Here is a 16,402-nt window from a genome sequence, read left to right on the forward strand (position 1 = left end):
ACAGGTGGCTCGAGTGGAACGAGATGCAGAACAGGAAGAGAAAGATATGACAACAAGCTGGTTGGACAAAATTTTTAGCGGATGGAATATTAGTGATTGGGTCAAATCCTTACTGGAGATGGTAATTATATTGGTAATTGTAGGGGTATTAATTTGGTTAACATTTGTAATGCTGAAAAGTCTGATCCTGAAGAAGACAACCTGGAACCGGAAAGTGATGCAGACCATTGCTCGGCATATGGAGCCGCATCCGCAATACCCTCCACCAGCATATGACAATTTTGGATTTCAGAGAGAACCTGAGGAACCCAGAGGTTAAAGATGGCATCCATTCCAGATTAAATGAACCCGGCCAGAAAAGCGAATACAACATAAAGCAGAAGTAGTGGATTTACGGAATGACGTGACAATCGTAATCTTTGTAATTTTCTTGATTATGTATGTTGAGTGTGAGACATTTTAATTAGTTAGTGAAAGCACTTGCCCTCCTTGAAGGAGTGAAATACTTTCAAAGGGGGGGAAATGTTGGTAAAAGTTAACATGGCAACAGGTGTATTAGTAGTAAAACCAGTATTGCTGCTAACAATGCATACCATAAATGCTCATTTGATCTAGAGAGAGTAGTTAGGATAAATATTAGGGGTAAATATTAGGGGTATCTGGGAGATTATTGCTAGGTGAATAAATGGTTTGGAAACTAAGGTAAATACCATTGAAATCCAATGTAATCAGTAAAGTATCTAAGTAACTGAAAAAGGGACCAATCAGATTAATAAGGGGTCTGTGATTATAGAAGATGGAATATACATTCATCCAATGATTATGAAGATAACTGATGATTATGAGTATATTATGCAAATGTGTGTTTCTAAATAGTATAAATGTTTGTGTGTACAAATCGAATGAAGTTAGATTTGGGCAGACATGCCCCTAACTTCCGGCGCCTAATAAAAGCACCTTCATATAATCACTCTGTGGTTATGTGTCTTTATGAACGCTGACACTATGACAGCTGTGCAGCCCAGCCACAGCACTGCTTGGCACCACCTGCACATGGAGACAGTGTTAGTGCAGTGGCACTGAAAAGTGCAGTGAAAGAGGTACAGTAAGTACTATGTGAACAAAAAAATGCAGCACAAAGCAAACTGTTTTTCTCTAGCACATAGAAACTGCCTTCTTCTAGCAGCTCTCCTGGGTGCCTGACAGCAGTCTCTCACTGTCTGCCATTCATATGATTTAGTCAGAGGCAGCCTGTGCTTGCTTCCAAGAGGGCCTAGACCCTGCAGTGCTTACCCAAAATCACCACTATGACCCACACGCTGTTTCTTTGCCTCGTAAGCACCACCCTGTGGCCAGCACACCCCACAGCTCCAATTGCTTCCAGCTTCCCAACTGATCCATTAACAAACGTTGTCAGCAGAGCTAAGTCACACTTGAAGCCAAGGATGAAGCCAAACTTTTCCACTTCAGGTACACGCTCTAACACTGGGACCTTGTACCTCACATAAGCTCCATTTAGGGTACCAAGCAGAAAGTCAGGAATGGAACAGATGCTCTGATATTTAATCTTCCTACAAACCAGTTATGACTGAAGCTTATTGACAGAACTGCAGCAAACCACAGAGGAAGGTAGTATTTAAATCCCTCGCAGTTAACGTAACAGCTAAATGTGCAGGTGTCCTGAGACGCAGGGACAATCAGTTCTGAAAGCATACATTTCTGAAAGCCAGGCACCAGGAGCATGACTTAGCAGTTCTAAGAAATAGTCTGTCACAGTATTAGACTGCTAGAGGGTAAGAATACTGTGAGGTATTAGCTACCACCCATGCCAAGACAGCTCGACAGCTTCCACAGGTGTATGCCTTCCTCTGACATCAGCTGTCTAGCAAAAACAATAAAAGCAACAAGAGCAACCCTCAGTTGTCATGATGGGAACCGCAGTCAGCCACAAAATCCCACCACTACCCCTCCCAGGTTTTATACAGGGAGTTTGAGCTACTCAACAGTCAAACGCACCCTGGTTTTTCAGAGTTCCTTTAGCAAGCATGTGTCCAGGGAAGTTGTGCACATGTGTAGTTAGAGCAGCTAGCCAAAAAAACAGTAATTGAGAACAGAATATCCAAGTCTTTTTACATGGAAACTTTTATTCTCAGTGAGATCTGTACATTCAAGTCGCACATACTTTTAAGTCTTTGATGGAGCTGGAGCACGTGACCACAAAAAACACCTCATCTGCTTGAATGGTTAAGAGTTTATGCCTCGAAAGTAGCCAGGAAATTTGTGACTATTTCCTTCAACTTTGCTTCTGTCTGGTCAGAGATCTTCCCTTCGGTCCTGTTGAAACAGAGTTTAATTAAGCTTCTGACACAGAAATGAATGTACGGTTAATTCCCAAGTTAAAAAAAAAACAAAAAAACACACACTTTACTAACACAACATCCCTTCTCCTCAAGAAGAGTTAGTCCTGTTAAGAACTAAGGTTTGTCAACAAATACTCTCAGAACAGAGCCTTGCTGAACTGGGTACAGCTACGCCACAGAGGTGGAACGCACAGATCTGACTCAGGACAAAGCAAGCTAGAACCAGGTCACAGGACAAGACCATGGAAATACTCAAATCCCAACAGTGAGCTCAGTAACAAGGCAGCAAGCAGCACTTAATCTACAGTATTCTAATAACTCACAGCTATCAAAATCATGCCAACTCACTGCCTGAAGTGATTTCAATTTCAGATTACAGGACAAGCATGCAAATAGGTTCATTTTAAGCATCAGCTGGATTTTTTGAGTAAAAACTGCAGACAAGATGCTGAGCTCTGGATAACAGTGCAAGGGCAGCAGGCAGGCTGATTTAACCTCCAGTCAGAGGCAACAGAAGGCCTGATGTTCAAGGATACACTAGCTTCATGGTTCGGTGACCATTATCTGTGCTCCAGCTCTCACCCCTGAGATGAGCTAAGATAAATTATTATACCTGATCGTGGAGAGGAGGGCCTGGTGCTGGCTCAGTACATGAGCTAGGAAAGCACTCTCAAATTTAGTGATTTTGCTGGGCTCCAGCTTGTCCAAGTGACCTCTTACACCAGCATAGATAACTGCAACCTGTTCCTCAATAGCCATGGGAACTGCATGAAAGAAAACATTCGTACCATCAGCAACTCTTGTGTCAGGATACATCAGTATCAGAGAGTCTCTCTGAAGATCAGCTGTATTTATGCAAGTCAAGCCTGCATTTACAATACCCAAAGGCTATCTTCATGCTGCCACGAAGACCGACACAACAGACTAAGAGGGAATGCAGGCATGTTACACCCAAGACACTCACCGTACTGTCCTTGTTTGAGGAGCTCTGTCAGACGCACACCACGATTCAGCAACTGCTGTGTGGCAGCATCCAGATCAGACCCAAACTGAGCGAAGGCAGCTACTTCACGGTATTGAGCCAATTCCAGCTTCATGGTACCTGCCACCTACAATAAAAGGTAAGGTCACACTGAGTTTCACTAGTTTTTAAATGAATCTAGTTGTCTGTGGGTCATCTTCAGCTGACAGTTGTCACAAGTCAGCTAAATAGGTGATTAATCACATTTCTAAGAAATCCCACACTGTCTGGCCATAACTTGTTATTCCTCCCTGAAAGTATCACAATTGATACATCTAACTTGTATCTGGATTAAAAAGTGTGGTGTTAAGAGAGCATTCTCTGTATCCAGCTAGATCAGCACCCAGTTCAGCATAATTAAACTGACTATTTTTGACTGGTTTTGACTAGTCAAACATCTCTACACAGATACTCTTCCCTCTACTCCCCACGCCCTGCTTCCTGCCAGCATGTGACAGAAATATCACAGATCCCACAAGTTTGTTCTTTGAGAATTTTCTAAAGTTATTTCATAATACTAAGGAAGTTCTGAAGAACTTAATTCCCTTTGTATTCATGACTCCGTAAAGACTGAAATGGGTTGGACAGCCTGCACACTACTCATCTCTGATGACAGAAGCTATCATTCCATGCTTACTTGCTTCATAGCCCTGGTCTGAGCAGCAGAACCCACACGGGACACGGACAGACCAACGTTGATGGCTGGACGGATACCTTTGTAGAACAGCTCGGTTTCCAAGAAGATCTACGGGAGAAATTTGTTTTATTATCCTGGTTAGAAGCTCAGAAGCCTCCTTCAGACATGCCAGTACATCTGTGTAACTTACTGGCAGACGAAGAGTAAGCCCTACCTGTCCATCAGTGATGGAGATGACGTTGGTTGGAATGTAAGCAGACACATCACCAGCCTGAGTTTCAATGACAGGCAGGGCAGTCAGAGAGCCGCCTCCAAAGGAATCATTCATTTTGGCTGCTCTCTCCAGCAGGCGGGAGTGCAGGTAGAACACGTCACCTGGGTAGGCTTCACGACCAGGTGGACGGCGCAGCAGCAGAGACATTTGACGGTAGGCAACAGCCTGTGCAGAAGCATAAAGAAAGCTCTCAGATTTCAGTAGCTCGTTTAGAATTTGGAATTTTTAAGCCTAAGGTGATCTTACAGCTATAAGCATCAATGCTGGACTATGAGGCCTATAAAGCAATGTTTCCTGACCTGCTTGGATAAGTCATCATAGATGATCAATGCATGCTTTCCGCTGTCTCTGAAGTATTCCCCCATGGAGCAGCCTGAATAGGGAGCCAGATACTGAAGGGGCGCAGCGTCAGATGCTGTGGCAGACACCACAATAGTGTACTTCATGGCATCTGGAAAGAATTTGAGACTCGTCACCTTAAGTACATTACCTTATCATGCCAGTAATCAGCAAATGCAACATGCATACCAAGTGCTAGTTGCTGAAGTAAACCCAGACAGTATCACTAGTTACAGGAAAGAACAACAGATATTAACCTATCAGTTAGCTTGACTAACTCAGGAAATTTCAAGAACAAGTTTACAGCAGCTATTGTCTAGCACTCACAGATTATTTTTCATTTAAAGTGAGGCTTAAACTTTGACTAAGACACCCTTGGGCTCTAGAAGAGAGAGATCTGGAAGTCTGATTTCTTAGCTTTTACAAGAAGGCGCTACACTGCTTCACAGTCCAAAACAAATTGCCACTAAAATACCTTTTTTTTCCTACTAGGTATGATTCTGCTTGACCAGCAGGCAAGAGGTAAGGTGCTTAATTTCTTCTAAGCTCTGTTATATATGCAGCTTTTTTGTCAGACAAATTACTGTTTCTGAAAAGATTCTATCACATAATGGATTATGTTTGGGCAGTAAAGTCTCTTCACCAAGCTTTAAATTGTCATTCACACTGACTTGTGCACAAATGAAGCAAACGCCAAGTCCATAAAAATACTTGCGGGCCACAGCTTATAATCAGGCCTGCCTGACTGCCAAGAGGAATAATGAAAAAAACATGAAGGATAATGTTTTTAGAAGCAATTCAACAGTTTCAGGGCATCATACTACTTTCCTAATCCAATGAAGTAAAAAGGTGTCCCATCCCTGATGATAACTGTAAAAACTTGTCCAGAAAAACAAGTAATTTTTTCATCTAATGAGAAAAGAATTTTGTCTGTACTTTCAATTAGGAGAGTTCATAGCATTATAATAAGAACAGGATGTCCTCATTTGCCAGGCTGATGATTGAAATCTGTACCTGCATCGGTGAGCCTCTTCACCAGCTGCGCAACAGTAGATCTCTTCTGGCCAATGGCAACATAGATACAGTACAGCTTCTTTTTCTCATCTGTTCCATCATTAAATCGTTTCTGGTTGATTATCGTGTCAATTGCAATTGATGTTTTCCTGTACAACACACAGTTTGGTTAAGTTAAGCTACCCATTGTCCTCCGAACCTCCACCCAGCTGCGTTCAGGTTCGTACAGTAGAGCAGGCTGCATTCAAGTCTCTATTTATGGAAACATTTTTCTTTGGGCATTTAACTTACCCAGTCTGCCTGTCACCAATGATCAGCTCGCGCTGTCCACGGCCAATTGGCACCAAACTGTCCACAGCCTTAATACCAGTCTGCATAGGTTCCCGCACAGAGATTCTGGGAATGATGCCAGGGGCCTTTAAGCCAACTCTCCTACGTGTCTTAGATGTAATAGGACCCTTAAAAGAGAGAAAAAACCCTGTTGCAGTCTGCATCACACAGGAGAAAGCTTTATGCTTAGCATTACACTGACCTTCCCATCAATGGGATTGCCTAGGGCATCTACTACACGGCCCAGCAGCTCTTCCCCAACAGGAACATCCACAATGGCACCAGTCCTCTTCACGACATCCCCTTCCTTGATCAGTCTGTCGTTACCAAACACGACAACACCAACATTGTCGGGCTCCAAGTTCAAGGACATTCCCTATGACAAAGATCATGCTAACATGAGAAAAATGATACCAACATCTATGGTAAATTCTTGATGCTTTAATATTGATGCAATTAGTCTCCACTGTGAAATATGGGACACCATCAACAATTATCAATGTTCTGCTTACATCCAAATCATAGAATATCCTGAGCTGGAAGGGACCCACAAGGATCGAGTCCAATGCACTTATCTTCTCCCATACTGGTGACAGAACCTGCCTAAGCCTTCAGTTTACTACATAATTATACTTGCAGCAATCATTCCTCTCCCAAATAAAACCAGAAAGGATAAGTAGGCTTCAAATACATTTCTCTTGCCAAGGAATTAACAAGGGAACTGGCTTATCTGCCTCAGGCAAGCCAGAGCATTAACAATGCTGGAAGAGATGCTGCAGTAGTCTCAGGGAACAGTCAGCTTTTTAACTCTAGTCTACCCTTAGGACTAGCAGAATCACAGAAGCCTGCCTAAAACCAAAGAAAACAAAATCCTGTGCCAAATTAGCTCTTAACACTTCCTAGAGGAAGGTAAATAAAGCTCAAGTGTTGGCCAAGAACAAGATAATGATACCAAAAGCAAAGTATTACAAATTCAAAGAATATTTCCTTTCTGTAGTATTTGACTAGTAGTCAACTAGTTACTACACATTAAAATTACAATGAAGTCTGTAAAATCTCCATATGGGTAAGTCCATACGCAGTCTCAGATTCTCCTTTAAAAAGGTCATCTGTTCATTTCAATGATAAATAAACTGCTTTAGTGAAAGCTCACCTTCAGCCCAGAAGAAAACTCAACCATTTCTTCTGCTTGGACATTTCTTAGGCCATACACACGGGCAATACCATCACCAATTGAGAGCACACGGCCAGTCTCCTCAAGTTCAGCAGAGGTATCAGCTCCCAAAATACGTTCCTCAAGAATAGAGGATACCTCAGCAGTGCCTAGAAGATATTTCAAACCAGATTTAGCGAATTAAGGCACAGTATAAATTCAGTAAGCCTGTCTTTAATTCACAAGCCAAGGTACCCTCTCCCAGGTATACCGTAAGTTCTAGCAGGGAATGTTCTTCCTTACATATGATGCAGAAGGTAAGTAACAGTTTCTGTGCTCACAGCCAATAAAAGCAGTTTCAACTCATCACTGAACCAACTTCAATCAAAACACAAATGGCTGTTTAGTTTTGCCATTGATTTCCTTCAGTATGTCCTACACTGTTAGCAATCCCTCCCTCTGGAGGGCCATTAGACTTCACTCAGAAAGCACAGACATTCCCTCTCTGCAGGCAGTGCATTTACTTAGACTAGACCCATGAAAACATCAACTCATTTGCAACCCAGCGTATTCTAAAGACACTTAATACGTTTACAGAACAAATTGCTCAATATAAGCTATAACCATGTATTTTCTATCTTCCTCCAATTTGGCAGTATGCCTCCAACAACTTTTTATTTCCTCAGCTAGGAAACAGTAAGCAACGTAGTGAAACTTATTTCCTAGTAATACCTTTACTTAGCCTAAACCACAACAAAAATCGTACAAGAACTGTGGGAAAGGAATTCGCAGGGAGCTTTGCGCTGTTTCACACGTCCCTGAGTTAGAGATAATGAGGAAACAAGAGGTAGAAACAAAAACTTGAGCAAGGTTGAGATAAAGTAAATTGGCTACAGTGTTACAGATGAGCTTTGGGCAGTGGCCAATTGCTGGCTGGCTCAAGGCCTGTGTCTGAGGGTCTCTAACCAATTGTATGACCAATTCAGGTGCGCGGGGCTACGGGGAAAGCATATGTAGCAGTGAAAAAGGGCAATAAAGGTCTCCTGTTCAAGAGCTATCAGGAGTCTGTCTTGCATCCCTTCAAAGGGTGACCCCGACGTGATAGGGGAGGAGCAGCGCTGCACGAGCGTCCGAAGGGAACCCAGCCGAATGAGTCAAGCTCGCAGCTGGACTGCAGCTTCAACCCTGGGACATCACCTGAAGGACAGGTGAGCGGCTGGGCATTAATCATGGGAGCTAGCCTTCCGGCAGAGGAAGAGGCTATAGTGAAACTACTAACGCAACTCCTAATAGACAGGGGAGTAAAAAATGATCCGTTTAAGATAAAGCTATTATTGAAATTTTTGCGAAAACAAGGGCTCCCCTCAATGGCTCCCGCAGTATTTGATGTAAAAACCTGGGACCAAGCGGGGGAAAAAATATGGGAAGCAGCGTCCAGTGGGGATACTAATGCTGCTGAGGTGATGACTACGTGGCGGCTGGTGACTGAGACTTTAAGATCGTGGCAGGCAGAAAAGGAAGTACAGAATGCCGCTACCCAGACAATAACAGCAGCCAAACCGAGATCAGAGTCTGCAAGGTCACCAGAGCAGTGCAATTTGATAGACCTGGAGGATGACAAGCAAGAGGGCTGCGGACCGCTGCCACAGAGCCCCTCCCCGCTGACCGCCTCAGCTCCCGTCTTGCCTACCCCTGATAATGCCTCCCTGGGGGCCCGAGCTTTTGACCCACGGGAACAATAGGAGCTGGTGCGCCGGGAAGCGCTAAAGGGGGGCCATAGGGGGTGGCTTCTGTGAGAAGGATCTAGAAGCTGCCCCATGTTAGGTAAGGACCCCACTGCTGACCAGAGCTGAGCCAATAAGTGATGTTGTTTTGCGCCTCTCTGAGAGCATATTTAAGAAAGGGGAAAAACGCTGCACCACACACACCAGCTGGGAGAGTGAGAGGAGTGAGGAACAGCCTTGCAGGCACCAAGGTCAGTGAAGAAGGAGGGGGAGAGGTGCTCCAGGCACCGGAGCAGAAGTCCCCTGCGGCCTGTGGTGAGGACCATGGTGAAGCAGGCTGTCCCCCTGCAGCCCATGGAGTACCACGGTGGAGCAGGGTTCCACGCTGCAGCCCGTGGAGGAGACCATGGTGGAGCAGGTGGACCTGCACCGATGGAGACTGGGGCCTGTGGAAGACCCCTGCCGGAGCAGATTCCGGGCCGGACCTGTAGCCTGTGGAGAGGAGACCACGCAGGAGCAGGTGACCTGGCAGGAGCTGCTGCCTGTGGGGGATCCAGGTTGGAGCAGTTTGCTCCTGAGGGATGGACCCCGTGGTACGGACCCATATCTGGAGCAGTTCTTGAAGAGCTGCTGCCTGTGGACAGCCCATGCCGGATCAGTTCAGCAAGGACTGCATCCCGTGGGAGGGACCCCACAGCACAGGGGATGAGAGTGACCGAGAAGGAGCGGCAGAGAAGCAGCGCTATAGACTGACCATAACCCCCATTCCCCTGTTCCGCTCGGGGGGAGGAGGTGGAAGAGGGTGGATGGGGGGGGGAAGGCGTTTTTGTTTTCTTTCCTTTGTTTCTCACTTCTCTAGCTTGTTAGTAATAGCCAATAAATCTTACTATCTCCCTACTCTGAGTCTGTTTTGCCCATCAGGATTATTACTGTGCGATCTCCTTGTCCTTATCTCAACCCTGGAGCCCTTTTCATCGTATTTTCTCCCTGCTCCTCTTTCAGGAGGGGAAGTGAGAGAGCAGTTGTGGTGGAGCTCAGCCGCCCACCTGAGTAAAACCACCACAGACCCAACGGTCCAAATGAATATAATGCCTTCCACTGGGACCTAATTAAAGAATTAAGAAAGACTGTGACTACATATGGATTACAGGCACCATTTACTCAGTCACTGTTAGAAAATGTTATGACTGGTCAATTGTTGGTGCCATACGATTGCCGCCAGCACCGCCGCCCGCCCGCCCCGCCGCCGGCTGCTGTGTTTCTCTGGTTTGGGCGCCCGCACGCACGCACCGGGCGCTGCCATGTTCCGCCTGCTGCTGCGCCCGGGCCCGCCGCCCCGCGGGCCCCCCCTCTGTCTGCCCTGCGAGGCCGGGCAGGGCCGCGCTCCGCGACAGCCCGCGCGGCCGCAAGCGCCGCCGCCGCCGCCTCCCCCGCTCGCTGCCGACCGCCGCCGCTGTTGCCGTCGCCCCCCCCCGCCAAGCCCGCCGGCCCCTCTGCTGGCGCTGCGGGCCGCCGCCGGCAGCTCGGCCAAGGATGTGGGTGGATCCCCTGAGAAGGCAGCCACAGATCTCAGCAGTGAACACAAACTCAAATCCCAGCAGCTGAAAAAAGTTTTCAAAGAATGTGGTGCTGTAGGGGTTTCATTCCATGTTGGAATTTCATTAGTATCTCTAGGAACCTTCTACCTGGCTGTGTCAAGTGGTGTGCATATGACTGCAGTTCTCTTCAAACTTGGTTTCAGTGAATCATCGCTGCAATCTAAAAGGGCTGCTGGTACAGGCACATTTCTGTTGGCATATGCTATTCACAAATTGTTTGCTCCAGTACAAATAATTTGTGTGCCAGCGATACAGATGGCCACGTTTAACAACAGGAAAACGTTACATTGTTCCTTATCCAGCTAAATTAGACGGCTAAGTACCTAAACATGCTTTCTCACAAACCACCTTGTCCCCTGCTCACCACCTTTGGGTTTTTCCAACTAAAACCAGAGTTGCTGTTGTAACATCACAATTTGCGTGAATAACCTGTGGAGCTCAAAAGATTACACCGTTTCTCCCCCTTGGGGTAGAATATTTGCATTGTGCCGAATGCTAGTAGATATTTTCGTATATTTTCTATGCTCTGTGATACCTTAATATATGCAAATTTTCAGACTTGTGTCCTCTTGTGTTAGAGATAAAAACCATAAATGGAGAAATTACATTGTGAACGTGTCTTAGGCTGTTAAATATTTGTTTTTCAGATTTTTTTTTTTTAAATGTATGTATTTAAGAAAATTTGTTGGCATATTTTTGACAATTTATGTTCATAAATGTTTTGAAGTAACTGTTTCAGGGAAAGTATCTCTGCTGCACTCTCAATAAAAATGTGTTAAATAAATAAAAGAAAAAAAGGAAAAAAGAAAAGACAAAAAAGAAAAAAGACAAAAAAGACAAAAAAAGAAAAAACTAGTACCTTTGAATATTGTATCGGACTCGCAATATGCTGTAGGTGTCGCTCAGCACATTGAGAGGACACATTTGAGACATATCCCAAAGGAAAACTTGTTTCTAAAATTTAAAGAGCTGTTATTTTTGGTAGAGCAGCGAGTGCACCCATGTTGTATTATTCACATGCAGAGCCACACCATGTTACCTGGTACTTTTGCAGAGGGTAACGCACACACTGACCAGCTAACTAATATGACCCTGACTGCCCTGGTGCCTAAGGTGCTGGAGCAAGCACGGTTATCCCATGCCTTTTTCCATCAATCCGCCAAAGTCTTGGCCAAACAATTCGCTATATCGATCACTGACGCCAAATTGATTGTCCAAACATGTCCTGACTGTCAACAACATGTTTCGACCCCGTCTTTAATGGTAAGCCATAGAGGTCTATGGTCCTTACAGTTATGGTGACAGCTGTGGCGGGTGAAACTAGCCGCCATGTCCAGGCTCACTTCCGTGTCACTTTCGTAGCACTAGGCATCCCAAAGGAAATAAAAACCGACAGTGGTCCTGCCTATACTAGTCACTCCCTTCAAACCTTCTTTCAAACTTGGGGTATCCGACACATCACAGGCATTCCTCATTCCCCCACGAGTCAAGCCATTGTAGAGAGCACACATTGCACCTTGAAAACACTGCTAAATAAACAAAAAGGGGGAGACACCCAGGAAACACCACAGAACAGGTTGGGAAAGGTACTTCACGTAATGACTCACCTATCATTACCCTTTCCTCACAAAGAGGTACCGCCCATAATAAAACATTACAAAAGTATGAATTCCACGCTGTCACAGGTGCCACAGTCAGAGCAGGCCTTAGTAATGGTAAAAAAATTAAATACAGATCTTTGGGAGGGACCCCAGCCTCTAATAACTTGGGATCGAGGGTATGCCTGTGTCTCCACAGGTCACGGACCAAGGTGAGTACCAGCAAGGGGGGTAAGGCCATGGTTGGCCTCCTCCTCACAATCGCCGCTGTCATCGGTTATTGCCAGCCCTGGGTCTCCATCCAACCACGCCGCAACATCTGGGTCACCCTCGCCAACATGACAGGACAAGAAGCGATGTGCCTGTTCCGGGCTAGTGCTAACAACCCGTTTACGACATGTCTGGTGGGGAACCCGGCAGATAACAAAGACTGGACTGTCTACTTGCCGCAAGCGCCCCTAGAGCCACAGGAATTAGATATCCTGGGATGCGTAACAGCAACAGCATGTGTAAGGTTAAATTGCTCAGGCAAAAAAACAGATCATGAAACAAATGGTCAATGCCATACTTGCTCCTTATTGCAATGCATCTCTTTGGTGTAATTATACAAAACGATAATAGCATCCTTCCTTGCGCCAAGAGCCGCTCTGCTCGGCTGTGGGATCGACTGTGGAACAGACGCCCCTAGGTGCACCCCGAGCATTTTCCTCGGAGGGGTCTCCACTCTCAGCCGCTCACCACGGGAGTAGACAAGGACCTCCTGAAGCCGCAGACAAATTATTTTAAGTGATGTTTTCTTGTGGTATGAATGGGAAGTGCAAGAGGCCTCTTTGCGTGATTGTGCTGTGCAAGTGAGAAGCAGCATCGAGTGAGAAGCAGCATCGAGTGAGAAGCAGCATCCCTAGTGCTTAGTGGCTCGTTGACTGATGGAGATTCTAGTAGGCACACTACTTTACAATCGTAATTCTGCATGTGATTTTCACCCTGTTGCTTATTGTACCTTGCTTATTGCAGTGTCTGCGGTGATTGATGGAAAAATCTATAGAAAGCGTTTGGTTGATTGAAAATAAAAAAGGGGGAATTGTGGGAAAGGAATTCGCAGGGAGCTTTGCGCTTTTTCACACATCCCTGAGTTAGAGATAATGAGGAAACAAGAGGTAGAAACAAAAACTTGAGCAAGGTTGAGATAAAGTAAATTGGCTACAGTGTTACAGATGAGCTTTGGGCAGTGGCCAATTGCTGGCTGGCTCAAGGCCTGTGTCTGAGGGTCTCTAACCAATTGTATGACCAATTCAGGTGCGCGGGGCTACGGGGAAAGCATATGTAGCAGTGAAAAAGGGCAATAAAGGTCTCCTGTTCAAGAGCCATCAGGAGCCCGTGTCTTGCATCCCTTCAATGAACTGCTACCAAAACACAGCTATGCAGTGCTGCTGCCTTCTTAAGATGCTAGCAGCACAGGAGTTATAATTAAGGACACAAGGTCAAACTCAAGCAGGCAAGAGAAAGCCATCCTTTCCCTAATGTTGCCAACAAGCAGGCAGGAAATTGGAATTTGAGTCATTTTTCAGATAGTTCTGCAGGACTGAAAGACTGAATTGGATATTTGGGAGGCAAATAAGCTGAGTAAGCCAGCTGACATGCGACCGCTCCATTGGTTTGGACATACTTTGAACAATTATTAAAGTTAAGTCTGACAGATGTGACCATGTAACTGATATTTCACTTCCCAACACTAGCAGTACATAAGCGTCCTCAAATATTTTGTCAACTGACACACACCGCACACTCCAAGTTCAAATTACCTTGCCTGACTGATCAAGGTCCTAAACAGTACTGTTATAATAAAGGCCTTTCTTCCAACTCACCGGTTTTCTGGAAACATGTTTTGGAAGCATGGATGTTTCTTGTGGCAACAAATGCTGCACCCAGGGTGTTTCTGGAAATCTAAAATAAGCAATTGTTTCAATAAGCGAAGCCTCTTTGATCACACCAAATACAATATTTTAAAGAGAGACTACATTAAAATTTCTCAGTATGAGGTTAGATATTTAATGTCTCCATTTTGAATTGAGCTTCAAAGCTCTGTATTCACAGTTACAAAACTGAATCCAACATGAATAAACAACCACAGGTACTAAGAGACTACTGTAAATCACTCGCTGCATTTTTCTGCATAGCCCTTGTGTTGCACTGCCACCACCACAGCATTGCAGCAGCTCCCACAGCAGCACCTCCTCTTATCTGCCACCATTCCCCATGGCATCAAGAAGTCAGGGCACAAATAAATCAGTGAAGACCTCATGCATCTGCACAAGGGGAAAAATAAGGTTATGTCTTCTGAGGACTGACCTTTCTTAGTAAAGTCTAAGGGCAAAATTTCTGAAACACGGCTAAAATATATATGATTGCACAAGAGAAAGAGTTGTGATAACAAATGTATTAAACTGTTGTTATATATCCTAAAACTCACAGTGCAGATCCGCAGCAGTATTAACACAATTTCTCTGAAATCCCATGAAGGCCTCCGCGTTCACCTTCACAAGGGACACAGGTCGAAGGCGGACCCTGACAGCTCCCTGCACCCTTTGTGGTGCCCCCCAGCAGGGCTGCGCACAGCAAACCCCCCAGCCCCACCGGGACGCAGCCGCTTTCACCCCCCACCGGGCCAATTTTCACCTTCAACGAAGGGCACGGCGCCCCCTACCCCCCGTCCCCATTCCCCAAACCAACACATCCTCAGCAGGGCCCGGTCCCCTGGGTGCTAAAGCGATCCCCCCTCACCCCCACCCCATACCGGACCCCCGGGGGCCGCATGCCGACCCCCGGCCGGGCTGAGGAGGCCGCGGCCCCTCAATGTCACCGCGGCCCCCAAAATGGCGGCGGCCGCCCTCCCCTCAGCCCTCCTCAGACGCTCACTGGGCGGAGAGGAAGGCAAACTCACCAGGCCAGCATACCGCGGCAAAGAGCGGGCGAGGGTAGCAGCCAGGCGGGCTGAGAGCATAGTAGCGGCAGTTGAAGCAGACAGGATGAAGCTGCCGGTCCTACGCTCTCTCTACAAAATGGCGGCGCCGCGCTCTGCCCCGATGGGCAGTGAGGCCACGCCTGGGGCGGAGAGAGGGCCCGCGGCACTCCCCCGGCCCCTCAGCCTTCCTCGCGCGTCTGTAAAAACAGGGAGAAATGGGGTGTTTAGAAAAATAGCCGTTATGGCAGGTGCCCTTGAAATGGCCCTGGGTGGGTGGAAGGGGCGGGGAGGGAGCATGGGGGGCTGGGGGCTCCGCCCCTCTTCTGGGGGCTGTGGCTGTTGGTGCTCCTCTTATAGCAGCTTCTGGAGGTTGAACACAAGGCAGAAAAGTGCTTATATCTCCCCTGCACTCTGGAAAGTGGGTGGAAGGGCTATAGTGTGCAGTGCTTTGCTGGTCTTAGTGATCTGACAAAGCAGCTTATTTATTTCTTTGCCCATCTCTTGCTAAAACACCTGTATCCTAATGATTCGTGGAAAAACTCTACAATTCAAAGCAAATGAGTTATAAAGTAGGTATGTGGTTTATTTTGGTGCCGGGCACATGCGGGATAGCTCCCAAAGGCATGCGCACCCCAACCGGGCAACTTGCCTTGGTTATATGCAGTAAAGAGTTACATATGCATGAAGTTTCCCAATATGCCTATACATATGCACAACCTATCCCCGCTTTGTATTAAAATTAACTCCAAGAAGTCATTTCCATAAACTCCTCCCATCTGCTCCTGCGCAGTGCCTTCTGGTGGTGGTCGTCAGGGGGTCGTGGGGATGAAGGTTGATAACTCTTCTTCATCACCACTAGTTGACCCCCTGTCTTTGTACAGACTCAAGCTGCTCCTTGGCTCTTGTCCAAACCACAAGGTCGGTCTCAGCTGGTTTTTGAGACAGGTTCCCCATTTTTGTCAGGAAACATCTTCTGTGAGGTGCCCCGAGACTCCTTGTTTCGGTTAATTTGCACAGTAGTAAGCAAAGACACTCAGCAACATCTAGTTTTAATGCGATTAAGCAAGCCCCCATTCTTCTATCCCTGGCTTCACTAAAAGGTGACCCCACAGCTGCTTGGGTGCTGTCAGCAGTGCTATATGGCAGCAGCACAGTGCCTGGCTTCCAGGCCTGTAGGTGGGGAGGTGCAGGGGCCTCCTGCTGTCCACCTGTAGGGACTGGCACCCAGCGGGTCCCCCAGGCTAGGCTGGGCGCCAGAGGTTGGGCAGCACTCTTCATCAGGACAGTGGCCTTGGAATCATGCAGGAGGTTGGTAAAGCGCAGCTCCCAGCAGGCCTTTGCAGGAATGGTAAATGTTCAGCAAAAAAAAGCACAACTTTTTAATGTAAGCAT

General features: G+C 46.4%; 1 protein-coding gene across 2 annotated transcripts; it reads right to left on the reverse strand.

Annotated features, from left to right (window-relative positions):
• Positions 1–2,124: 2,124 nt before the first annotated feature.
• On the reverse strand, positions 2,125–15,379 carry LOC121062936 (ATP synthase subunit alpha, mitochondrial-like). Of its 2 annotated transcripts, none has more exons than XM_040543245.1 (12): positions 14,990–15,379; positions 13,914–13,992; positions 7,129–7,298; positions 6,178–6,351; positions 5,937–6,103; positions 5,646–5,794; positions 4,592–4,743; positions 4,233–4,457; positions 4,019–4,126; positions 3,325–3,469; positions 2,974–3,124; positions 2,125–2,334 (listed from the first exon to the last, which is right to left on the reverse strand). In XM_040543245.1, exons 1-12 carry the CDS (start codon positions 15,047–15,049, stop codon positions 2,253–2,255), a joined length of 1,662 nt encoding a protein of 553 aa, XP_040399179.1. In that variant the 5' UTR covers positions 15,050–15,379; the 3' UTR covers positions 2,125–2,252. The 2 variants fall into 2 exon arrangements, with proteins under 2 accessions (XP_040399179.1, XP_040399178.1); XM_040543244.1 differs by having other exon boundaries at positions 2,125–2,337.
• Positions 15,380–16,402: the final 1,023 nt, after the last annotated feature.

This window comes from Cygnus olor, assembly GCF_009769625.2.
Source record: "Cygnus olor isolate bCygOlo1 chromosome W unlocalized genomic scaffold, bCygOlo1.pri.v2 SUPER_W3, whole genome shotgun sequence".
In the NCBI taxonomy this organism is placed as follows: Eukaryota; Metazoa; Chordata; class Aves; order Anseriformes; family Anatidae; genus Cygnus; species Cygnus olor.